This window comes from Neophocaena asiaeorientalis, unplaced genomic scaffold (genome assembly GCF_003031525.2).
Source record: "Neophocaena asiaeorientalis asiaeorientalis breed wild unplaced genomic scaffold, Neophocaena_asiaeorientalis_V1.1 scaffold347, whole genome shotgun sequence".
Classification (NCBI taxonomy): Eukaryota; Metazoa; Chordata; class Mammalia; order Artiodactyla; family Phocoenidae; genus Neophocaena; species Neophocaena asiaeorientalis.
Genome location: NW_020171818.1, coordinates 943,103 through 970,426, shown reverse-complemented (window position 1 = coordinate 970,426; position 27,324 = coordinate 943,103). Strand labels below are relative to the sequence as shown.

The window sequence follows — 27,324 nt, the reverse complement described above, 5'->3', positions numbered from 1 at the left end:
CATGTGTCTGGCTGGATAGACTGGAGAGCATTGATTGTTTGGACCATGTTTCTCCACCTGGAGGTGCATGCCAGGGAACTGAATCCTTTGGTCAGCCTGCCTAGAACTAAGTGGATTTCTAATAGTTGGGGGAACTTTGGATTCTAGCAAGAGAGAAACTCAACCAAATGTTGCCCTGAAGTCTAGGCTCAGGGACCAATTTAGTATTTCTTTAGGAATCATAGATTGAGAAAATAAATACACTATCTTCAGTGCTATTAAATTCCGGGATGCTCCTGAAAGTGATGGTGAGTGAAAGAATTGATAATTACTTGTTTGACCTTAGGTTTAAACCTACAGATTTAAGTGGGCTGGAAAACTAACCAGTATTTGTAAAACTTTTTATGAGATATTGTATTCTAAATTTCAAATTAATTATTTGGAAATAAATTTCTGGATTATAACTAGTTCATAACTTGTGAACTGCTCGAACTTCAGTTTTTCATTTTGAGAATTGTAGAAAAGTAAATAAATCATTAATTTTTTAAGGAAATAATCCTTATAACATTTTTAATTATAAAATATTAATAATTAATATTTCATTCATTCGTTACTTAAAATAAGCTAGTAAAGCACTTTGAAAGTAAATGTACTACAAACATTTTCATCAGACATAGATCTTCCTTTTTTGGTTCCTAGATACATTTGCTATTATTTTTTAATGCAGAAAGACTGGCAAGTAAGGCAAACTTTGTATTAGCTATTAGTAGATATTATAGTAAAGTATTTTTACAATGGCATGTGAAACCTCTCATTTTTATGATGGGTTAAATACCTTTTACTCATTTATATTTCTGTTGTTTGTGTGTATTTAGAAAGCCTATATAAAAATTTCTATATCATTTAATATCAACAGAATTATAAATGTTTGCTTGCAAAAATATATATGAGACATATGTAACTTTTCAGGACGTTGCTGTTGCATCAGTATCTGGATTTTAAGCCATGCTCCTTAGAGCAATGATATTCTGCCACTAAAATAGAATAATGGAAAATTTATTTAGTTGCAGGAGAGATTAAGTCAATGGGTAGAAGTTTCTCAATTTAAAGTTTTTCCTTCCATGAATTAAAAAAATCTTTATTTTAAACATTGTGGTAAAATATACATAACATAAAATTTACCTTTTAAACCATTTTTAAGTGTGCAGTTCAGTGGCATCAGGTACATTGACACTGTTGTGCAACCAACACTACCATCCACTAACAGAGCTTTTTTCATCTTCCCAAACTGTACTCATTAAAAATAACTCCACATTTAACTCCCTCCCTCTGACCGCTGACCTCTACCATTCTACTTTCTGTCTGTGAATTTGACTGTTCTAAGTGCCTCGTATGAGTGGGATCGTACAGTATTTGCCCTTTTTTGACTGGCTTATTTCAGTGGCTATACACTTGAATAAAGGTAAGAACCACTAGCAAAAAGTGAGGTAGAGCTGTACCTTTCTGTTGTTTGCTTTTTACCTGCTCTTAAGCAAGTAGTATTACTGTTTTAAATAGTTTTAAAAAATAATTTATCATCTGTGTTTTAAAAAAATTATAATATATTAAGCAAGATCCTAGATGCCTGCAAGCAATAACAGAGAGCCCATTGCTGCTGCAGTATTATGCTAGAGAAATTCTGTTGCCTTTTTCACTCAGCTGGCATCAAAATTCTTATATCACATATGTGTAATACATCAAAATTCTTATATCACGTATGTGTAATATGTATATATAAACACTGGATATGATCCTGCTATTTTCTATACAGATATTTTTGGGTGTTATGTAAACAACTATTTAATTTTAGTTTAAACTCATTGGAAGTACTGCTTAGGAGCCATAAAAATAATTTTCAGAAAATTGCTTTTCTCACCTTAAGAATATTATTATTGCACTCTTAGGCAATATTTACTCATTCACTCTAAATTTTTCTTTTCCTTTTAGTTCTTATAACTCTTTTTTTATTTTCCTGACTGACTGCTCTGGTTTTACCCAGAACCAGGTGGGTTTTCTCTATTTTTTTTTTTTTTAGTATTAGGTTTTTTTTTTTTTTTTTTAATTTTTAAATTTAATTTTATTTTTTTATACAGCAGGTTCTTATTAGTCATCAGTTTTATACACATTGGTGTATACATGTCAATCCCAATCGCCCAATTCATCACACTACCACCCCCAACCCCCTTCCTTGCATCCCTGGGATAAATCCCACTTGGTCATGGTGTATGATCCTTTTAATGTGTTGTTGGATTCTGTTTGCTAGTATTTTGTTGAGGAGTTTTGCACCTACATTCATCAGTGATATTGGTCTGTAATTTTTTTTTTTAGTATCTTTGTCTAGTTTTGGTATCAGGCTGATAGTGGCCTCATAGAATGAGTTTGGGAGTGTTCCTTCCTTTGCAAGTTTTTGGAAGAGTTTGAGAAGGATGGGTGTTACCTCTTCTCTAAATGTTTGATAGAATTCACCTGTGAAGCCATCTGGTCCTGGACTTTTTTTGTTGGAAGATTTTTCATCGCAGTTTCAATTTCATTACTTTTGATTGGTCTTTTCATATTTTGTATTTCTTCCTGGTTCAGTCTTGGAAGTTTATACCTTTCTAAGACTTGTCCATTTCTTCCAGGTTGTCCATTTTATTGGCATAGAGTTGCTTGTAGTAGTCTCTTAGGATGCTTTGTAATTTCTGCAGTGTCTGTTGTAATGTCTCCTTTTTCATTCTAATTTTATTGATTTGAGTCCTCTCCCTCTTTTTCTTGATGAGTCTGGCTAATGGTTTATCAATTTTGTTTATCTTCTCAAAGAAACAGCTATTAGTTGTATTGATTTTTGCTGTTGTTTTCTTTGTTTCTATTTCATTTATTTCTGCTCTAATCTTTATGATTTTTCTCATTCTGCTAACTTTGGGTTTTGTTTCTTTTTCTTCGTGTAGTTGCTTTAGGTGTAAGGTTAGATTGTTTGTATGAGATTTTGCATGTTTCTTGAGGTAGGCTTGTATAGCTATAAACTTCCCTCTTCGACCTGCTTTTGGAGCGTCTCATAGGTTTTGGTTTGTCATGTTTTCATTGTCATTTGTCTCTAGGTATTTTTTGATTTCTCTTTGATTTCTTCAGTGATCTCTTGGTTATTTAGTAGCATTTTGTTTAGCCTCCATATGTTTGTGTTTATTACAGGTTTTTTTCCTGTAATTAATTTGTCATATCATAGCATTGTGGTCAGAAAAGATGCTTGATATGATTTCAATTTTCTTAAATTTACTGAGGCTCGATTTGTGACCCAAGATGTGATCTATCCTGGAGAATGTTCTGTGCACATTTGAGAAGAAAGTGTAATCTGCTGTTTCGGGATGGAATGTCTTGTAAATATCAATTAAATCTATCTGGTCTATGTGTCATTTAAAGCTTCTGTTTCCTTATCTATTTTCATTTTGGTTGATCTATCCATTGGTGTAAGTGAGGTGTTAACGTCCCCCACTATTATTGTGTTACTGTCGATTTCTTCTTTTATAGCTGTTAGCACTTGCCTTCTGTGTTGTGGTGCTCCTATGTTGGGTGCATATATATTTATAATTGTTATATCTTCTTCTTGGATTGATCCCTTGATCATTATGTAGTGTCCTTCCTTGTCTCTTTTAACAGTTTTTATTTTAAAGTCTATTTTATCTGATATGAGTATTGCTACTCCAGCTTTCTTTTGATTTCCATTTGTATGGAATATCTATTTCCATCCCCTCACTTTCAGTCCGTATGCATCCCTGGGTCTGAGGTGGGTGTCTTGTAGACAGCATATATATGGGTCTTGTTTTTGTATCCATTCAGCAAGCCTGTGTCTTTTGGTTGGAGCATTTAATCCATTCACGTTTAAGGTAATTATCGATATGTATGTCCCTATGACCATTTTCTTAATTGTTTTGGGTTTGTTTTTGTAGGTCCTTTTCTTCTCTTGTGTTTCCCACTTAGAGAAGTTCCTTTAGCATTTGTTGTAGAGCTGGTTTGGTGGTGCTGAATTCTCTTAGCTTTTGCTTGTCTGTAAAGCTTTTGATTTGTCCATCGAATCTGAATGAGGTCCTTGCCGGGTAGAGCAATCTTGGTTGTAGGTTCTTCCCTTTCATCACTTTAAGTATATCATGCCACTCCCTTCTGGCTTGTAGAGTTTTTGCTGAGAAATCAGCTGTTAACGTTATGGGAGTTCCCTTGTAAGTTATTTGTCGTGTTTCCCTTGCTGCTTTCAATAATTTTTCTTTGTCTTTAATTTTTTGCCAATTCGATTACTATGTGTCTCGGTGTGTTTCTCCTTCGGTTTATCCTGTATGGGAGTCGCTGTGTTTCCTGGACTTGGGTGGCTGTTTCCTCTCCCATGTTACGGAAGTTTTCGACTATAATCTCTTGAAGTATTTTCTCTGGTCCTTTCTCTCTCTCTTGTCCTTCTGGGACCCCTATAATGCGAATGTTGTTGGGTTTCATGTTGTCCCAGAGGTCTCTTAGGCTGTCTTCATTTCTTTTCATTCTTTTTTCTTTATTTTGTTCCACAGCAGTGAATTCCACCATTCTGTCTTCCACATCACTTATCTGTTCTTCTGCCTCAGTTATTCTGCTATTGATTCCTTCTAGTGTATTTTTCATTTCAGTTATTGTATTGTTCATCTCTGTTTGTTTGTTCTTTAATTCTTCTAGGTCTGTGTTAAACATTTCTTGCATCTTCTCGATCTTTGCCTCCATTCTTTTTCTGAGGTCCTGGATCATGTTCACTATCATTATTCTGAATTCTTTTTCTGGAATGTTGCCAATCTCCACTTCATTTAGTTGTTTTTCTGGCATGTTATCTTGTTCCTTCATCTGGTACATAGCCCTCTGCCCTTTCATCTTGTCTGTCTTTCTGTGAATGTTGTTTTTGTTCCACAGGCTTCAGGATTGTAGTTCTTCTTGCTCTCTCTCTCCTTTTATAGTAAGGGATGTATCCTGCCCAGGAGTACTTGTGAGGTCCTGGCATGTCCAGAGCAGAAGTTCAGGTTTTCTGAGTCATGGTAGTACTCTGTCCCACTCCTCTTCCTTGCCTCAGGCATTGTCATCAAACTCTCAATTGTAGGAGTTGGGAGCACTTGTAAAACTCTATCTCTGAGTGGGTGGTGCTCAGAGACATACTGCTGCTTGGTGCTCAGGGCAGGGCCTCCAAGTCCCACTATGTCTGCTTCAGTGCAGGCATGGAGTATCTGCCACAGTAGACTCAGCAGCTACAGGTGGGCCAGGCTGTGTGCTCTGGGCTGCTTTTAGGAGCCCTGGAATAGCTGCTTCTGTGGGCTTCATGTCTTGTGGGCTGTGGGATACAAGACAGGACCCTGGCTTAGAATTGCCCTGGCTGGGATGAGGTTGGTGGCCCTTTGCTGGCTGACTGCCTCCTTCCCACAGCTTGGGAAACTCAGCCTGCTGATACCCTTAAGAGCTGTGTTTTGAGAAGCTGTGGAATTCCCCAGGCATGTCTGGGGTGTCAGAAGTAGGGACAGAACAAAAAGCCTGAGGGTCTAGGGCTCTGAACCTACATATCCCAACGTGGTTTTGGGTAAAACCAGAGCAGGCAATCGGGAAAAACAGCTCCAATAATTAAAAGGACTTTTAAATGTGTATAATGGTTATTAACTTGAGAGAATGTGGGAGTAATTTTCCCCCCTGTTGTCAACTCCAGAATGAGGGAAAGAATTTGATGGATATCACCCTTTTAATGTGAAAGAAAAATTAAGAAATGTAATGTTAAAATTTTTAAAAGTACAGGGAACCATATTCTCTGTGATTTCAAGTATGTCAAAATAGAAATATGGAAAAAATAAACATGTTTGTTCAATGACAAAAACAAACGAAAAATTAAATGAAAACATTTTTTCTTGTAATTGCTTCATTAGAGAGGTTTTAATAGGGCACCAGACTGACTTTCCTAGTTTGGTTTGGGCCTAGATTCTCATGTGGCTCAGCATTTTCCCTGCTCACACATGGCATAGTATTCAGGAGTATGGAGGACTGGAATTTGGGAGAATGTGGTGAAGGGGGAGGCAACAGGCCTGGCACTGTATCTGGACTATGGAACAGGCACTAGACAGTTGCTGATGGAGTGTTGGCCACCAGTAGCAGCAGTTATGTCCCAGGGCACCTCAGAGGCAGTTTTGGCCCTGAGAAAGGGTTCTGACACCCTGAACTGCTGTGCTGGGATCCCTGGCTGGCAAACTTACCTTAGAGTGAGGAGGAGAGGGAGAGGGCTAAGAAAATGATTCCTATCAGTAGCCAAAACAACCCTCCTCACATACTGCAGGTGATCCCTGTTAGAAAACAAAGCCTCCAGCATGGAGTCCTTTTTAAAGATACCGTCATTCACTTACACCTGAGAGTCAATTAAAATCAGATTAAAACATTTTGTGAAAATACAAATTGTCAATTTCACTTAAAATTATCTATTAAAGCTCAGGATTGTGATACTCGTCTTCAAATTGAGGTAGCTGTACCATTAGTGCATGAAGGCACCCCAAGGGTATGTGGGTACATATAGTTTAATGGGAGTCAAATTCCAGATCCTCAACTTCCTTAAGTATTCTTTTCTAAAATCCATCTGTTTGAGAACACTATGAAGTCTGTTTTCTTTTTCCACTCCCATTTTATAATTGCTCGTCTCCTGCTTTATAAGATAAAGGCATACTTCTTGTCTCAAATCTATGGTTCGTGCTTTAGCTTGTGAAAATCTCTTGGGTGCAAAACAAAAGGGACTATTTGAGAATGCATAGCTCCCAAGGGAGGGCGTAACAAAAAGCTCTATAAAAAGTATTGAGGCAGGTGTTTTATTTCACTAGTTTACAAACTAGTCAGGAAGCTCTATCAGTCATCCATAATCTTTCTGAAAACTCTGAAGCAAAATGGCTGACATTGGGCTATGTAATAACACACTCATTTGAGTTAAAAATTAAGGTCAGACCTTTTCTAACAAAATAAGTCTTATGTTATAGATTGGTTTGATAATGAGGCTTGGCTTTGCCAATTAGATTATATGGTGGACATTTCCCATAAGTTTTCATAAATTCCAGGTTTTAATAGAATTCTATTTAAAGCATATATGCAGTATGAAATATACTGGAAATCACATCATTTACAACTGTTAAACCTATAATTATTTGAGCTATAATTTAAAACTGTTCAAAGGAGTATGTTGTTTTTCAAAACCTTTGTAGAGCTAGTATGTGAACAAAAATAATTTCATGACCACTGCTGGGGTGTTGTGGGAAAAGCCTGGGTTTTAGAGTCATTCTGAGTACCCTAGCTTTGGATCTTGTCCTTGGCAATATGCCTTTAGAAGTTGACTTAAAAACTGCTTAAGAGTTTTATCCAATGTATCTATTCCTAATTTTCTAAAAGGTTTTAAGTTTTTTGTTATTTTAATATAGATTAGTATTGCATTTTATTATTTTTTTGTGTTTGTTGAGATAATCATTTGATTTTTCATCTTTATTCCATTGATGTGGTGATAAACATTAAGTTTGAATATTGAATCAATCTGGCATTCCTTCATTAAACCCAACTTAGTTGTGATGTATAACATATTTTTGGATTTGATTTACTAGTGCTTTGATTATGTTTTTTTTGCATTGTGTACACAAGAGAGATTCTTTTCTTTTGATGTCTGTGTAAAGTTTTGGCATCAACATTATGCTGGCCTCACAAAACACGTTGAAATGTACTTCTTCATGTAATGTTGGTGTCATTACTACCTTAGATATTTCAAAGTTTGGAAGAATTCAATGACAAATTTATCTCATCCTGGAGTTTTCTTTCCAGAGAGATTTTAAAGTAGGGATTCAGTTTCTTTATTAGATGTAGGATTATTCAAGTTTCCTATTATTTTTTGTGTCATTTGACAAGTTGCATTTTTTAGGAATTTGCCCACTTAATGTTAATTTAAAAATTTATTGGCATAAACTTGTTCTAAATGATGATTTTCTGGTTACTCTCTTAAGATCAGTAATTGTGTACATTTTTTAATTCTAATATTGCTTATTTACGTCTTCTCTTTCCTTGGTCTCTTTTTAGAGATCTTGTGAAAAGATCTTGTCAGTCTTGTGAAAGAACCAATTTTTTGTAATGTTGATTTTCTCTATTTTCTATTAATCTGTACTCTAATCTGTATTATTTTCTTTCATTTACTTTTGTTCTCTTCCCCATCTTTTAAAGTTCTTTGATTAGCCTGTTAATTCTCAGCATTCTTCTTTTCTAATATAAATTTTAAGGCTTTAGATTTCTAAGTACCACTGTAGGTACATCCCACACATTTTGATATGTTGTCTTTTTATTATTGTTCCATGTTAAATGCTTTCTTATTTCCTATTTCTGTTTTCTTCTTTGAACTATGAGTTGTTTAGAGGTGTGTTTTAATTTCCAAATGCTTTAAAAAAAGTTATTATTTAAAAAATTTCCAACTTATTTCCATCATGGCCTAGTATTTATTCCATGTATATAAATGTTCCACATGTTTTTAAAAATAATGTTTCTCCTGCAGTTGTTGTATGTGTCCAGTAGACCCAACTTGTTATTTAGATTTTCAGATTTTTGTCTGCTTCACCTGTAAATTATTGTGTATTAAAGTTATCTATCTTGATGGCGTATTTTCCAGTTTTTCCATGTAACTCTCTCAATTTTTGCCGATTATATACTTTGAGTAATACTAGATTAATTAAATGATGAAATGTAGAATTATTTTATTTTCATGATGATTTGAACCTTTTATGTAATGACAATCGTTATCTTTAGTTAGGATTTTTGCCCTACAGTTCCTCTTTTTTTCCCTTATTATAAATAATGTGGCTTTATTTTGGTTATTTATGTGGTTTGTTTTTCCATCCTTTTATTTTAATTCTCTCTGTATTCTTGTGTTTTGATGTTTTTTGGAAAAGCATCTGACTGGATTTTTCTCTCTCAGTGTGAAATCTTTGTATTTTGACTGTAACAGGCCATTTACATTTATTGTAAATACAGAATTATTTGGATTTATTTCTACCATTTTTTTTCCTTTTTAAAAAGACTTTGAAAATATTTATTTTTTCATATGTTCTCACTATCTTTTGGATTAATTCAGTTTATTTTCCTGAATCAGTTTTCCCCTCTACTTGTTTGATTGACAAACATTCCATTTCTTTTCCTTTAGAGGTTACCCATTTGAAACTTAATACATGTAAGTTATCAAACTGTGAAGTTAATCACTGTCTTTTATGCTTCTCCCAAGGATGCTCTCCTTTGATTCCTAGTCTCTATTTCTTTTGAGAGAGAGAGAATCTAATTGAGATAGCTTGGATCAAGTGTCTCCTTCTGGATCATAGCCATTGTAAAGAGTGGGGGAGGGGGAGGGTTTAGTAGAGATATGGCCACTAGGTTCTTCTCTTTTACCCCTTACCAGCCCTCCTTTCCCTTCCTTGTACCATATATTATTGTCTCTTATCTGCCATTCAGGAGATATCTACTACAGAATTGCTGCAAACCCAAATATATCTAATTCTGTATACTTTCTGTAAGACTTTTTTCCTCACAGATTCACAGTTTGGGGAATTGTGGGGAAATCTCTTCTTCCTCCTCCTCTTCCTCCTTCTCCCCCTTCTCTTTCCCCTCCTTATCCTTTCCCTTCTCTCCCTTCTCCCTACTTCCCCTTCCTGTTTTTTTTTTTTTTGTATATGTGAATATTTGAAACCTATCAAAGTCAGTCCCCCCACCCCAATTGATCATCTCTCCATGGTTGTGCTGTTTCAGAAGGCTTGGGTCATTTATGTCTTTTTCCTTGGTCTGTCCCTTCTTTTCCATTAGTGCTTATCTGCTTGAGAATTCCTAGGAAACTTTGAATGTGACATAGGTGTTCCTATACAAATAAATGACACCTGTGTGTCTCACACTCAAAGGTTTTAGCAGGCAAAGACGTTCTTCTGAAGTCTCCACTGGCTATCATTCTTTTCATTTTAACTTGAGCTCCTTACCATTTTTATTAATCGTCTTATAGCCACGTCTTCCCTTTTTGATTTTTTCATCTTATCTGTTTATAAAATACTTACCTTATCTTGCCAGTACCTTTGGGTTAATAAATAGTCTCCATAAAGAAACTGAGAATTAGGTTAAGAAACTTATCCAGTATTACATAGCTATTCAATTACAGTCAGGTTTGGAACTCAGGATCCAAACTGTGAAGACAGAGCTCTTAATTATTTGATATATTTGATTTAAGGCTTTTTAAATGTATGTTTTAAAATCAAGTTATTAAAAAAAATTACCTACCATTTGCCCCATTTTCTATTATAAAGTTCTTTTTCTCTAACTACATTGCAAGAGCTCTTTGAATTTTAGGAATAGCAACCCTTTGACCTTCACAGTTTACAGGTATTTTCCCTGTTTGTAATATAATTTTCTTTTAAATTTATTCAGAGAATTTAAAAAATCTATAAATTTTAGATGAGCAACAAGGATATATTGTATAGCACAGGGAATTATAGCCATTATCTTGTAATAACTTATAATGGTGTATAATATGCAAAAATACTGAATCACTATGCTGTACACCTGAAACTAATATAATATTGTAAATCAACTATACTTCAATTAAAAATGTAACTTTAGGGCTTCCCTAGTGGTGCAGTGGTTGAGAGTCCACCTGCTGGTGCAGGGGACACGGGTTTGTGCCCTGGTCCAGGAAGATCCCACATGCTGCAGAGCGGCTGGGCCCACGAGCCATGGCTGCTGGGCCTGCGCGTCCGGAGCCTGTACTCCGCAATGGGAGAGGCCACAGCAGGGAGAGGCCCACGTACCGCAAAAAAAAAAAAAAGTAACTTTAAAATTCTGTTAAATCTTTCTGTCTTTTCCTTTAGAGTTTTTGCTTTTGGCATATGATTAGAAAAGTTCCTCCTCATCCCAAGATCATAAAAATGTCCTAATACATTTATGGTATACATAGGTTGTTTTTTAGATAATCTACCTATATTTAGACTGATACTTTTTAAAAAAATAAATTTATATTATTTATTTATTTTTGGCTTCGTTGGATCTTTGTTGCTGCGCGCGGGCTTTCTCTAGTTGCAGCGAGTGGGGCCTCCTGTTCATTGCATTGCATGGGCTTCTCATTGCGGTGGCTTCTCTTGCTGCGGAGCACGGGCTCTAGGCGTGCAGGCTTCAGTAGTTGTAGCACGTGGGCTCAGTAGTTGCAGCTCACGGGCTCCAGAGCGCTGGCTCTGCGGCTATGGCACAGGGGCCCAGCTGCTCCAAGGCATGTGGGATCTTCCCGGACCAGGGCTCTAACCCACGTCTCCTGCATTGGCAGGCGGCCTCCCAACCACTGTGCCACCAGGGAAGCCCCTAGACTGATACTTTTTAAATACATTTTTAATAGCTGGTAAAACAAGACCCTTCATATTTCTTTTTAAATGTTTTAAAAACATGTAAAAAATATAAACAAAGTGGCCAACTATTTTTTTTTACTTTTGTCATATTTTAAACATATGGAATAATTTAAAAACACCATTTTATAGTAGTGTTCTCACCAGCTGAGTGGAAATAAATTTATATAATGTCTATATTTTCTCTTTTTTGAGATTTACTTCCCATAAAACTGTTATATAAAATTTCCTGTGAACCTATTATTTATTTATGCATTATTAATAATGGTGATAACTGAAGATATTTGAAAGAAGTATGTGATGAGAGTAAATTGTTACTATGGGAAGACTAACTAGTCATTTCTAGCACAGTGGCTGGTACTGAACAGGAGCTCAATAAGGAATTAAATGTAGAATTAAATGATTAATGAAGACATTTTATTGGTGAATTTATGAGACTCAACCTTACAGAACTGATCAAATTAGGGATGCTAATATATTTGCTAGTCTTGTAGGAAGCAAAGTGGGTGAATTTAGAATGCTAGTTTAGTGATTTACAATAAAGAATCTATCTATCGAGCATTGGAGTTAGTTGTGTCAGCCCTACTGGTGCTTTTTTTTTCTTGCAGAAAATATTTTATTAGAAGTTTGCCTGAAGAATGGAGCTGGAATAAGGATAGTTACTCTAATGGATTTAAGTTCTGATAGCCCATGTGAGGAATGGGCTATTCCATGGCAGGAATGACATGTCAGGTGGATTAATGTTTTGTTCATTTGTCAGCATCCCCATCTACTGTGCATGAAAGACTACTGCTTAGGTTTCTCACTCACAAATATTCTCTCCTGATCAATATCGTCCTCCTGGACACATTCTTTCTTTAGTTATATGATTGTTTTACCATCAGATCATGCTCTTAGGAACAGTTATTTTTAAAAATTTACATGTTATATTGGGTTGGCCAAAAAGTTTGTTCGAGTTTTTCCATAATCCCAAACTAACTTTTTGGCCAACCCAATACATGAACACAGGATTATTTAAACCATTCAAACAATATATAAGTATAATTAGCATTTATTGAGCCTTTATATACATGAAATATCATGTTAAGTATTTTATTTTCTTATTTAATTGTAAAACAACACAACAATAGCATGAAGGTACTGTATACCAGTGTTCCCAGCAGCATTATTCACAATAACCCGTGTTCATTAACTGATGAATGGATAAAAGAATGTGACACACACACACACACACACACACACACACACACAAACACACACACACACTGGAGTATGATTCAGCCCTAAAAAGGAATGAAGTTATGATACGTGCTACAACATGGATGACCCTTGAAAACATTATGCTAAGTGAAATAAGCCAGAAATAAACCACATGTTGTATGGTTCCACTTATATGAGATACCTAGAACAGGCAAATCAGAGAGAAATAAAGTAGATCATAGAGTTTACCAGGGACTGGAGCAAAAGGGGAATGGGGAGCAATTGCTTAATGGTTGCAGAGTTTCTGTTTGGGGTGATGAACAAGTTTTGGAAATAGAAAGCAGTGATGGTTGTACAACATTGTGAATGTAATTAATGCCAGTGATGTACCCTCAAAAGTGGTTAAAATGACATATTTTATGTCATATATATTTACCACAAAATAAAACTGAAAAAACAACCAACCTGTTGACTTAGGTTCTATTATTTCTATTTTGCAATGAGGTTCATAAAAGATAAGTAAATAGTATGAGATCACATAGCTAATAAGTGACAAACCCTAACCTTGAACTCAGGTCTGTCTGACCTCAGATTCCATATTCTTAATCAAATGTTTCTCTGCTTTCAGTAGTAAAGGTGAAAATCCCTCCTTTTCTGTGCCCTATGTCCATTCTCTTTCACAGAAGTTCTCTGTATTAATTGTTTGGCCTATATCCTTTTAGACTCTTTTCCTATGCATTCATTTAGGTATATGTGTGCAAATAACTTATTTCTGTTTCATTGTTTTGTTGGTCCAGGGTTCAGGAAGCTATGACACCATTGGACAAATCTGGCTCACCACCGGTTTTTATTTTAAAGAAATATTTTGTAAGGAAAGAAAGGTTTTGTAAAGAAAGATGTTTTTAAATCTGTGCAATAAGTTCACGCTGTCTAGTTCCTAGTTCCTTCTAGTGTGTCATAGGAAGTAGAATTCATTGATGCTGGGAATGTGGAAAATGACATTCTCAGGCTATCATATGGCTTAAAAGGCTGATTTTTTTAAAAATCAGGTGATATTTTCTGTGATGACATGTAATTTGGTTTAATATGTCTACATACTTAATACCTTTTAGAACGTGATTTCTTTTTTTAACTTATGTTTTTGTATTTATATTTTCTTTTTTGTTTTCTTAGGTGGGAGAATTTTATTTTATTTTTGTGGTTTTTTTTTTTAAACATCTTTATTGGAGTATAATTGCTTTACAATGGTGGGTTAGTTTCTGCTTTATAGCAAAGTGAATCAGCTATACATATATATATATATATATATGTATCCCCATATCCCATATCTCCTCCCTCTTGCGTCTCCCTCCCACCCTCCCTATCCCACCCCTCTAGGTGGTCACAAAGCACTGAGCTGATCTCCCTGTGCTATGTGGCTGCTTCCTACTAGCTATCTATTTTATATTTGGTAATATGTATAAGTCCATGCCACTCTCTCACTTCGTCCCAGCTTACCCTTCCCCCTCCCCGTGTCCTCAAGTCCATTCTCTATGTCTGCGTCTTTATTCCTGTCCTGTCCCTAGGTTCTTCATAGCCATTTTTTTTTTTTTTTAGATTCCATATATATGTGTTAGCATATGGTATTTGTTTTTCTCTTTCTGACTTCACTCTGTATGACAGACTCTAGGTCCATCCACCTCACGACAAATAACCCAATTTCGTTTCTTTTTATGGCTGAGTAATATTCCATTGTATATATGTGCCACATCTTCTTTATCCATTCGTCCGATGATGGTCACTTAGGTTCTTTCCATCTCCGGGCTATTGTAAATAGAGCTGCAATGAACATTGTAGTACATGACTCTTTTTGAATTTTGGTTTTCTCAGGGTATATGCCCAGTAGTGGGATTGCTGGGTTGTATGGTAGTTCTCTTCTTTTATTTTAAATTAATTTTTATTGGAGTATAGTTGCTTTACAATGTTGTGCTAGCTTCTACTGCACAGCAAAATGAATCAGCCATACATATACATATATCCCCTCCCTTTTGGGTTTCCCTCCCATTTAGGACACCACAGTGCATTAAGTAGAGTTCCCTGTGCTATACAGTAGGTTATCATTATTTATCAATTTTTTACATAGTACTGTATATATGTCAATCCCAATCTCCCAGTTCCTCCCACCCCACCCCTTTCCCCCTTGGTATCCATACATTGGTAGAACATCATTTCTGAATCTAGGATTATGAAGTATTTAGTAATCTTTCTGTATGATATATAAAATTTGAGGTATATGTGCTTTTTCTTTGTTTTTCTTTTTTTTTTTTTTTTTTTTTTTTTTGCGGTACGCGGGCCTCTCACTGTTGTGGCCTCTCCCGTTGTGGAGCACAGGCTCCGGACACACAGGCTCAGCGGCCATGGCTCACGGGCCCAGCCACTCCGTGGCATGTGGGATCTTCCCGGACCGGGGCACGAACCCGTGTGCCCTGCATCAGCAGGCGGACTCTCAACCACTGCGCCACCAGGGAAGCCCTGTGCTTTTTCTTTGGGAGGAGTTCATAGCCTTATACCATATTCTTGAAGTAGTCTGTGATCTCTCTGTAAACTCTCCCTTTTTTTGAGTTATTGATTAAGAGGTTTTTTTTTTATTTTAAATAAGGTTTGAGTAGTTATAAACAGCATATAGAGAAGTAAATTGGTGATTTAAATTCATTATTTTATCATATATGCACATGTTACTATTTAAAATAACATTAAATTTCAATGACTATACCTTTAATTTCTTGACTTTTTTGGTAGATTTTTGTATCTGTTTTATCATTTATATTCTATCTCTTAGTCATCATTATCCACTTATTTTATGGTGTTTTTTAGATCATACTATTCTCTTGAGTTCTTGGGGGTACTAATGTTCCTGTTTGTTTCAATTGCCTACTTTACACTATGGTGGACTATTTCCTCATGTGGTTTAAATTTTTAGATTGCGAGCTCACTTTTGATTGGGGTACATTTTTCTGGGTTGAGTGCTCCTCTCTCTGAGTGCTTTGCTCTGTGGGGTTGGGACTAGATTTAATACTAATTTCTTGGCTGAGGATTCCTTTGCCACATGAGCAGTATAAATTCAGACTCCAAACTGTCACATGCTCCCCCATTACATTACCCCCCACTCCATCCTGGGCTGCTCACCTAAACCAAGAGTCAGAATTTTTGTTATTCCCTTACGTGGAGAAAGGGTCCTGGGTCCTGATTTTAATCAGGAGTATTGATTCCATTCTTTTCCCCCTCTTGGGTCATGAGCAATACCCGCATGTTTCCTGTGGATCTGTTAGCGACTGTGCCCAGGACCAATATTATGCTTTTTGCAGCATCTGCACCTGTGTTTTGATTGGACTTCTTTATTTCTGGCTCTTGGGAATTTCCCCATGTCTCTCTCTCTCTCTCTCTCTCTCTCTCTCTCTGTTTTTTGAGTTTGAATGTATATTTAAAATTTCTCATGGGTGTCTCTTATTCAGCATTTCTGTGGGTTTGTTGCATGGTTTTATGTGTGTGGATCCCTGTTACCTTTGCCTGTTAAGGTGCCAAAACCATAAACACGTATGGACTATTTGGAAACTTCTTTCAGTAATCAGTTATTTAAAAAATTAAAAAATACTCTGTCAAAGATACTATTTTATGGGCTTAAAAATGAATAACACAGTGCTACACTTGTCTTCCTGTCATTGCTAAACATCTCAGAAACATACCACTTGTAATTTTGTTCTTTGTACAGGTGATTAGTATACAGTTGCAGTATATTTCATAATTTACTATATATTAAGTTAAAACTACATTGTATATTTTATTTGTAAAATATAGACATAAAACCTGATAAAATTGGTAAAAGTTTAATGTGACTTCAGTAACTATTCCTTTGTCATTGCTCCCTCGTATTTCTCTTCCTCCCTCCCTTTTGCATGGATTTTCTCCCTGCCTTAGTTTTGGTCCCTGATTCTCATGTTCCTCCACTGCAGATTAGTATCAGCATCCATAGTGGAAGGACATGCAGTAGAAAGGATAAGGGAGAGGACACATGGAAGGATGGACACCCACTGGAGAAATCTGAGAGGAAAGGGAGGAAGCAGAATCATGGATGAAGGGAAGGTTAAAATCTCTTGCTCCAGTACTCGCTGTTCTCTTCTAGGCCTCTTTATGCCTTCAGGCTCTGTCTTTGTTTTTATTCTTCATCTTCTCACTTTCCACTTTCTTTTTCTGTTGGAACCACTAACTAGGTTCCTTTCTCAAGCCATGGCAGCTAATATTACCAGTGGTTTGAAACCAGCAGACTGTTCCCATGAGGCCTGGACAGTAGCTGTTGGGAGGAGGCAGGCTGGAGGGGAGGACTGAAGGAGACTCCATGTTTAGATCTTGGGCTACATTCAGCAGGGAAAAGGGTATGCCTTGCAAGGTATACCTGGCATGTCATATTGAAACTTTGAATTCTTTTTACTTTAGAATCATTCATTCATTTATCCATTCGTTTATCAGTGTACAGTGAACCAGGCAGTATGTGAGTGGCTCAGATAGAAATATGCTTTCTTTCCAGCTTCAGAGAGTTTTTTTAACTTAGAATTATTTCATATTTGATTTCTTAAATTCCAGTATCTGTGTTAATTTCAGAACTTTTGGGAAGAAAGAGACATGTTATATTGGAAAGGCTTTGGAGCCTGACAGATAAGAGCTTCAATCCTATTAGTACCACTTACTAGTAATCTTCAGAATTTATTTTACCTTTCTGAACCTGTTTTCTTTTCTGTAAAATGGGAATAATAATACTTGTCATTCATCTCTCCTTCTCTTCATGCATGTGCTTGGTATTTTTCTGCAGAACTAATTTTCTCCCCAGCTTTTAGCCTTGTGGTAGAACGCTTACCCCAATAACTACTGAGTTTTTATGTTAATTCTTATAACCACTTGCAGAGACTAAGTCTTTCTGAGTTCAGTTGTAAATTATTTGTTCCACAGCTTTGGTCAATTTTCTACTCTGGATCACTTTACTCTGACCTGTGAAGTGTGGCCCCACAGTATATACTTAACCTTCCCCTGAGATTCTAGGGGAGATTTTCAGAGAAAGGAGAGCGAGGTGGCGTGGCACAGATTTCAGAAAGTATGTGCCACAAGTGAAAGCACTGAACTGGACAGCACTAAAGAAAGTCAACATATTGTTATCATTAGATGGTGTAGTACTTTGTGAAAGGTCACTGAATATAGCATTCAGTATAGACATAGCCATTGTTTAGCAGTACAGCAGACTGGATTGGGCCCTTATATTGCCTTGATTTTTGTCAAGGACAGTAGTGTAGTGATTATTAATTCTTTGAAAATTACTGTAATGAATACAGAGTTTTTGCAACTAGTCTTATATAGCCAAAATTATTTAAATTACACCAAGTGCCTGAAATGGCCTTTTGGTAGATAGAATTCATGATTCTTTTTTTACATATCTTTGTATAAAGCATTTTTGGGGACTTCCCTGGTGGTGCAGTGGTTAAGAATCCGCCTGCCAATGCAGGGGACATGGGTTCGAGCCCTGGTCCGGGAAGATCCCACATGCCGCAGAGCAACTAAGCCTGTGCACCACAATCAGTGAGCCTGCAAGCCACAACTACTGAGCCTGCGTGCCACAACTACTGAAGCCTGTGTACCTAGAGCCTGTGCTCTGCAACAAAGAGAAGCCCCCCACTCACTGCAACTAGAGAAAGCCTACACACAGCAACGAAGACCCAACGCAGACATAAATAAATAAATAAATAAAGCATTTTTGTTAGATAGTGCTAATGAACTTTTGGCAGTAAATTGAGTGTATAATCAAAAATTTCAAATGCAATATAGAAATAAATGTTCCAGTAGTTGAAATTGTGAATCATCTCATTCTATTTCATGATTACATTTAGTATCTGACCCTCAGCTCTAATAATGTGTTAGGGCATCTTTTAAACTGTCTCAGACATTGTGAATGGAGTGCTCAGTAATAAATTGTACAGCTTTTAACTTTGTTTGGGTTCATTTTCTTTGTACTATCTGAGTATCATAAGATACGTATATACCCCTCTATAGATTTAATAGTTATTGTTGCTTATTTGTACCACAGATTATAATAATAGGTATAATATACCTTAAGTGTTAGCTCTGCAGCAACTTTTTTTTGGGACTTCTGCTTTATCCTTCGGAGGAACTTGAAGTATGTATTACTAATACCTTTGTTTTGTGACCCTGAGATATAGTAGAAATCAAAGCTCCTTTTAAGTATTGGAGATTGATGTTATAATTTATCTGAATTATAGTTATGCTCCATTTTCAGTTCTAATAAGGCCTTTATGTATCAACCCATTGCTGGATTGTCTCTGTGGACCCCCACTTGGGCCCCAGTCTGGTCAAAGCCCCCTGCCTCAGTGGGGGTGCGGTGTGGGGGGAGAGTCTTTTCCCGTGAGGATTTACACAGCCAGTAACCAAACCATTGCTGAGACTGAAACAGCACAAGCTTTGTTCAATGGCCAGAGAACGGAGAAGCAGGAACTTAGTTCGCAAATCAGTTTCTTTTAGGGGGAGCAGTCAAGGCGAGATTTTTAAACGTAGGGTTAATGAGGGGGAGGCACATGCATTGGTTTTACTGGAATAGGCAGTGTTCTTCCTGGAACTGTATGCCACCTCCTTTTCTTCCTGCTATGGTCCGGTACTTCCTGTCATGGCTGTTGGTGGGTGTGTCATTTAGCATGCTAATGTATTACAGTGAACGTGTAATGAGGCTCAGGGTCTACTGGAGGTCAGGTCTCTCACCATCTTGGGTTTCACCAGTTCTAACCAGGTCTGGTGGCCTCTTGTTTTTCTCTTCTGGTGGTTTCCTGTAAGACAAAGATAATACTTCCCCCCAGCTTAGATTCTCTTAAGGAAGGGGGAGAGTTAGAGTCTGGGAGTAACAGCCATGGTAAGAAACCCATCTTGTCAAACTGTGTGTGTGTGTGTGTGTATGTGTGTGTGTGTCTGTGTGTCTGTGTGTCTGTGTGTGTGTGTATGTTAAGGTTTCTTCCTTAAAAAGCTTTATTGAAATATAATTCACAGAGTAAACAATTCACTCATTTGAAGTATGCAATTCAGTGGTATTATCTTACTGTTTTATCTTATTAATTTAAAAAAGTTGTGGTAAAGTACAATTGACAATGTGGAGATTAAGGGTGCTGACCCCTGCACAGTGGAAGATGCACCTATAACTTTATAGTGGGCCATCTGCATCTGCGATTCTGCATCAGAGGTTCAGAACCAACTGCAGATAGTGTAGTACTGCAGTATGTATTTATTGAAAAAAATCCGCTTGTAAGTGGCCCTTTGCAGTTCAAACCCGTGTTGTTCAAGGGCCAACTGTATGTAATACAAAATTGCCATTTTAACCATACAATTTATTGGCATTAATTACATTCACAGTGTTGTGCAACCATCACCACTGTCTATTTCTACAACTTTTCATCATCCCAAAGAGAAATTCTATAACCATTAAGCAATGACTCCCCATTTTCCACTCTCCCTCCAGCACCTGGTAACCTTTAATCTATTTTCTGTCTCTATGAATTTGCCTGTTCTAGATATTTCATATAAGGTGAGTCAAACAAGAATTGCCTTTTTATGTCTGGCTTATTTCTTTTAACAATTTATCATAATGTTTTCAACATTCATCCATGTTGGAGCATGTATCAGACTTTTATTTCTTTTTTAGGTTGAACTGTTGTTGTATGTGTATACCACATTTTGTTTATCCATTCATCTGTTGATGGACCTTTGGCTATTGTGAATAATGCTGTAATAAACATTGGTGTACAGGGATCTATTGGAATCCCTTTTTTCAATTCCTTTGGATATATATCTAAAAATAGAACTGCTGGGTCATAAGGTAAATCTATGTTCAGTTTTTTGAGGAACTGCCAAACTTTTCCAAAATAGCTTTTTACATTCATACATAAAAAGTATTTTACATTCCCACCAGTAATGCATGAGGGTTCCAGTTTCTCTAAATCCTTGTCAACACTTGTTATTTTCTGTTTTGTAAAATTTACTTATTTTTTATTATTATTGTTATTATTATTTATAGCTATCCTAGAGGGTGTGAAGTGATATCTCATTGTGGTTTTGGTTTCCATTTCCCTAATTATTGGTGTTTAGTAACTTTTCATGTGCTTTTTGGCTATTTGTATATCTTTGGAGAAATATTTAATCAAACCTTTGCCCATTTTTTAATAGGGCTGTTTTTCAATTGTTGAGTTGTAGGAGTTCTTTATATGTTCTAGTATTAATTCTTTTTCAAATATATGATTTGCAAATATTTTTCACCATTCTGTAGGTTTTTATATTTCTCTCTTTAATACTAAACTTTGATGTACAAAAGTTTTAAATTTTGATGAAACCAGTTTATCTATTTTTTTCTTTTATTGCCTGTGCTTTTTGTGTCATGTGCACGAAATTGTTGCCATGAAGATTTTCCCCTATGTTTTCTTCTACAAGTATTTATAGTTTTAACTTTTAAGTTGAGATCTTCGATGCACTTTGAGTTAATTTTTGTATTTGGTATAAAATAAGGATCTATGTTCATTCTTATGTGTATAGATATCCTGACTCCTTACCTGTACATACTTCGACATCTGTTTTCTCAGAAATGAAAGCATTCTCTTAGATATCTCCACAGTACAATTAGTAATTTAGCAAATTTAACCCTGATACATTATGTAATACATATTTAATATTGAAATTTCACCAGTTATCCCAATAATATCCTTTATAGCAATGTTTATTATTTTTGGCTATGAGTTCCAGTCTATTATTACACATTGCATTTAGTTTTTTTTTTTAAAGTAGTTATGTATTCAATATTTTATTTATTTTTTTTATTTTTGGCTGTGTTGGGTCTTCGTTTCTGTGCGAGGGCTTTCTCTAGTTGCGGCGAGCAGGGGCCACTCTTCATCGCGGTGCGTGGGCTTCTCACTGTCACGGCCTCTCGTTGCGGAGCGCAGGCTCCAGACGTGCAGGCTCAGTAGTTGTGGCTCACGGGCCTAGTTGCTCCGTGGCATGTGGGATCTTCCCAGATCAGGGCTCGAACCCACATCCCCTGCATTGGCAGGCAGATTCTCAACCCCTGCGCCACCAGGGAAGCCTGCATTTAGTTTTTATTTTATTTAATTTATTTATTTTTTGGCCATGCTATGTGGCTTGCGAGATCTTAGTTCTCCAACCCGGGGTAGAACCCGCACTCTTGTCAGTGAAAGGGTGGAGTCCTAACCACTGGATCGCCAGGGAATTCTGCATTTAGTTTTTCGTTTTTTTTTTGTGTGTGTGTGTGTGTGTGGTACGCGGGCCTCTCACTGTTGTGGCCTCTCCCGTTGCGGAGCACAGGCTCCGGACGCGCAGGCTCAGTGGCCACGGCTCACGGGCCCAGCCGCTCCACGGCATGTGGGGTCCTCCCGGACCGGGGCACGAACCCGTGTCCCCTGCATCGGCAGGCGGACTCTCAACCACTGCGCCACCAGGGAAGCCCTGCATTTAGTTTTAATGTCTCTTTAGAATCTTTTAATCTGGAGCAGTTCTTTAGACATTTTTTGTCTTTCAGTGTCCTTGTTGTGTCTTGAAACTTGTCATACCACAGGCCAGTTATTTTATAGATTGTTCCTGAATTTAAGTTTGTCTGATTATTTCCTTGTGATTAGAGTCCAGTTATCTGTCTTTGGCAGATGTGTAGTTGTAAGTGATATTAATTAATTAATTAATTTAATTTTTTTCTTCCTTATATTTGTTTTTCCTTCTACTTTGATTTTAGTCTCTTGATCTGACCTTAACATATTTGACACCTAAATTTTCAGCCTTCCTTCTTTCCCAGTATAAATATTGAGGGCTTTCCCCTCCCCCCCAGTTATATTCTAGAAGTCTTGATATGTAATATTTTTATTAAGTAGTTCTGAATATTTTCTAATTACCTTATTACTTTCTTCTTCAAAATTATTGTCCGATTTCAGAGCTTATGGGCTTTCCTCTGGTCTTTCTGTTCTTGATTTCTAATTGTATTAATTGCATAGTACTCATAGAATTTTATTTTTGTGTTCCCAATACTTTGAATTTTGTTGGAGGTAGTTTTATGCCTTGCATATTATAAAAATTTGTAGAGGTTCAGTGTGTGTTTGAAAATTAATTCTTCACCTCATAGGTGGAGTGTTACATGTATGCCACTCAATACACTAAAAAAATTGTTTGTGTTTTGGTCTGCTTGGGCTATGAGTTACTGAGAGAGAGAGTAAAATCTCCCTTTAGGAAGGTGAGTTTATTTCTTCTTTTATGTCTGTCAATTTGGCTTTACACATTTGGAGGTTATGTTGTTGGGTGTATACATGTTTAGACTTATTGTGTCCTGGTTAATTTCAGCTGGGTTTTTTTTAAATCATTATGTATGACTCCTTTTAATTTCTATTCCACTAATGCCTCCCCACCCAATACCTCTTTCATCTAATATCAGTATGGCTATATTGATTTTTTGGTGGGAGAGAGCCGAGGGTTAACATTAGCCTTTATTTACTTTTTTTGAAATTTTATGTAAATTCAGGTAAGAACCTACTAAAACAGAAGAGAAAACTCCACAGAATTTTAGAAAGGATAAACAAGTCTAAATAATGTATATTTGGAAAAATAGTTGTAAAATATGCAAACTTTCCAGCAATATTAGTAAAGAAAAATAATGAAAATAGACCTAAATATATAATATTAGTAACTAAAAAGGGATCAAACCTATTCATATAGTAGAGTTTTATAAAGAGAAGAATATTGTCACCCTATTCCAATAAATTTGAAAATTTCAGTGCAATATATAATTTCTTAGAAAAATATAATTAATACAGTTGTCACAGGTAGAAATAGAAAAATGAAAATGACAGTGTGAAAGAAGAGAAATATTAAAAATCCAACAAAATGACACGTGCAAGATGTTTCACTGGCAAGTTTTAGCAGACCTTATAGTCATATTCTCCTTTATTGTCTTCTAAAAGGTTTGTAGTTTTGTTTTTCACATTGAGATCTTTGAAAAACCTGGAATTATTTTATTTTAGAGAAAAGAAAAGGAAAGGAAGCTACTCAACATAGTTAATGAGGTTGGTTTATTATTGGTACCAAACCAGATGACGATAGTATAGAAAAAATATAATTGTAAACCAGAATTGTTTATAAACACAAATGTAAGATTCCTAAGTAAAATCAAAGCAAAGCAATTTCATCTATATATTAAAAAATTACGTTATAACCAGGTAACGTTTATCTCAAGGTATACAAAGATATATCAGCTTCTAAAATCTTTTTAAGTAAAATGTCATGTTAAGAGAATGAAAAAGAAAACCAAATCTTGTCCACAGAGGTTGTAATTAACAGTCCTACCAGTTATGTGTGAGAATACCTGTTATTCGTACTCCGGCAAACACTTGGTGGTTTCAGGTTTTTTATTTTTGGCATGTTTGGTTGTTAAATAATAGAATATTAGCAGTAAGTTTATTTGCATTTCTCTCATTTCTTGTAATGTGAGCATAATTTTTTGGGTGTAAGTCTGTTTTAAACACACTGAAAATTTAAAATGGGAGGGTAACACTTATTGCATAATTTGTTTACTTGAGGACAGGGACTATTTTATTTATCTTCGTACTTCTAACATCTTATAAAATGCTTGGCATATAGCGGGTATTCAAAGTTACTTTTTGAGTGAATTGAATAAATAATTAGTAAACTATGAGCCTTCTGAAGAAATTTGTGACTTAACTCATTTTTGAATGTCTGAAAATAGAATAATTTTGCTATGTCAAAGAAATGGGATTTTTACTAGCAGGTTCTAGGAAGTAAAGAATGGACAGAATTATTCTTTTAGTTTATGTTAATACTACAGGCTCCCATAAAGCGTGGATAGCTCATAAAATCCTTAATCCTAATTATGCATGATTTAACAGTATTCATTTGCTTGGTGCTTTCAGGGTGTATACTATTGCATGGAAAGATAACATCATTTATATTTTGACATATTGTTATCCTTTGTACCTTGCTAAAAGATTGTTTCAACAATCATTTGCTTACCTGAATTGTATTTCAGTTACTCTAGTTTTAAAAAAGAGTTTCTTTCCCTGCTTTACGGTAATGTTTTAGAGGATTGAAATACCTAGATTTCTAACCTTTTAGATAAGTAGGATGTTACCCAGAGGAAGGTATACACAGAATTATTCTTTAAGAATAAACATAGTTGTCTGTGATGAAGTGCTGTTTGCATTTAGGGTCAGAACGAGACAAAGATATAGAACATACTGTCTATTTGGATTAAGGTATTTGGAAATCTTGAGGGAGTCAGGGTAATAAACAGTGAAGTAAAAGAAGTAAAGAACTGTTAAGTGTAATGTAGGCTGCTTTGTGATATTTTCCAGCTCTAGCTAGCAACTAGCCTAGCACTCTTCTCACACTGGCTGGCTCCACATCTTTATTTTTAATTTACACATTTCTATGTGTACTATTCTTAACCAAGTATTCCTGATATGCTTGTGTAGAAGCTGGGAAAGGGAGGGACACTAGTCTCAAGATGATTTCACTCTTCCTTGCCATTCCCTTATAACCCACCTATACCTTTGTAAATAGTCTATTTGTAAATAAGCCTTCCTCAGATTGGGATAATTTATTTCCTGTTAGGACCCTGACTGAATCCCAGTTGCCACAGTCTCACCGTTTGTCCAGTCCAGTTTGTTCAAAACCAAGATGTCTTGGTCATTTTATCAAAATGTTCACTTCCTGGCTGCCATGGTTTTACATCTTCTCTCTCTTACGGTATGAGATCCTTTATACCTTTATTCAAATTTGATCTGTTTCTTTGATCATCTTTTCTGTTGTGTGAATTCCAAATAGAGATTCAATCTCTATTTCCTTTCCTTATAATCTAAAACACCAATGCAGAAATCTCTAGTAGACTGGGTTTTGCAATGTGGAATACCCCTCTTTCCTAAAGTATTGGTAGTTAGGGCTAAATACCTTTAGACCAAAGCAAGTGGTAAGGCCTGCTGTGTCTCTTTCCCTTTCTAATGCTCAAATACATCCCTTTGATCTTCCACACTCTTGTGCATGGTAGGAAAGAGAAGAGAGCTGTACCCATATACAGTGACTATTTAATTGTATTAACTTCTTTTTGTGTGAGAATAAGGAGGGACATGAGGGGAGGAAAGGAGACAGGTCTAAATTTCTCTTAAGGCAGCAGAACATGTAGTTGGTTTTATAATTTAAAAAAAAATGTCAATATGTTCCCTATAATTAATAGAATAATGTCTAAGTTCCTTGCATGGCATCCAAGGCCACTTCCATTTTCCATTTTCTAGCCCTGATTTCTTTGTATTTCTTCTTATAATTCTATAACAACAGTGGATTATTTACCATTATCACCCAAGTTCACTTTCTTGTCTCTCTTCATTTGCTTATATTGCTCCCTCTGTTGGGAATATTTATAGTACATTGCAAACAGGCAAATTAGCAAACGTCTACTTAGTCCTCAAGGTCCAGATCCAACGTTAGTTCCTCTGTGAAACAGTGTTCTTACAAGAGAATTAGGGTTCCATTTTCACTGATCCTGAAGCACTTTGTATTTATCTCTATTAGAAACTTTTATCACATTACGGTGTTATATGTGTGTACATACTGTATCTATTTCTGAAGACTGAGAAGTTCTTGAATGAAGGTACCATATTGTAATTATATTTGTTTTAAACTCCAGTAATTGCCACCATACTTTGTATAATGTCAGCTCTTGCTAAAGGCGTGTTAAAATGATCAATAAATGAATGAGTGTGACAAATATTAATTTACTTGGTGGGGATTTCTGAATTTCTCTGTGGTGCCAAGAAATTTGCTTTTACTTCTTGGACCTTTGTGCTAAAATATGTATCTAGCATTGAGTTAGAATACACGGAATGTTTAAAATGAGAATAAATTGGTCTGATTTGTACATCACTAGTACTTTGCATTATTTGGTGTTTAAAAAAATGTTTCTCACCCAAAATATAATTCATATATAAGAAATAAACATCATATGGAAATTAAATCTGTTTTTTCTCAATATAGTTTGATGAGACTATTAAATACTTTGGTGTAATCCTTAATCCTTATTTTCATTTTTATTGTTTAAGTAAGAAATATCATTATTTATATCTAATTTGTATCACAGTTCATTAAGTAATTGATGTTGCCTTTTTGTTTCAGCTAAACCATTTACTTCTAAAGTGAAACAGATGCGATTACATAGAGAAGACTTTGAAATATTAAAGGTGATTGGTCGAGGGGCTTTTGGAGAGGTAAGAGATAAAGATTTTATAGAAGATCTGATAATTGTTTTGCAAGCTATTTTATACAGTCTGTGAGAGAATTTAACTGAAATATTATTTACTTGGTGTTGTAGTTGATATCATTGATCAGAAATCATTAAACTTCTGAATGAAGTCTTTCTACATGGAATTTTTTTCCAAGATATTTCTGTTTTTCATATGTCATTGAAGTTTGAGTATGTTTCTGTACTCTCTTCTGTTCCATTGGCCTGTTTGTCTCTCACTGCCTTAAATTATTTTAGTTTAAGAAGTCTTGATATCTGGTAGTGTGTATACTCTAACTTCCTCCCTCTTCTCTGTTCTTGGCCATTTATATTTTCATATAATTTTAGAATAAGTGTTTCAGT

The 27,324-nt window shown here is 35.8% G+C and overlaps 1 protein-coding gene across 4 annotated transcripts in view; it reads left to right on the top strand.

Moving 5' to 3' along the window:
• Nucleotides 1-27,324, top strand: part of CDC42BPA (CDC42 binding protein kinase alpha) — a 306,002-nt gene that overhangs the window by 30,188 nt on the left and 248,490 nt on the right. For all 4 annotated transcript variants that reach the window (XM_024739083.1, XM_024739069.1, XM_024739060.1 and 1 more), the window contains exon 2: nt 26,856-26,947. In XM_024739083.1, coding sequence (XP_024594851.1) covers nt 26,856-26,947 — 92 coding nt within the window. The remainder of the gene's footprint in view (nt 1-26,855; nt 26,948-27,324) is intronic.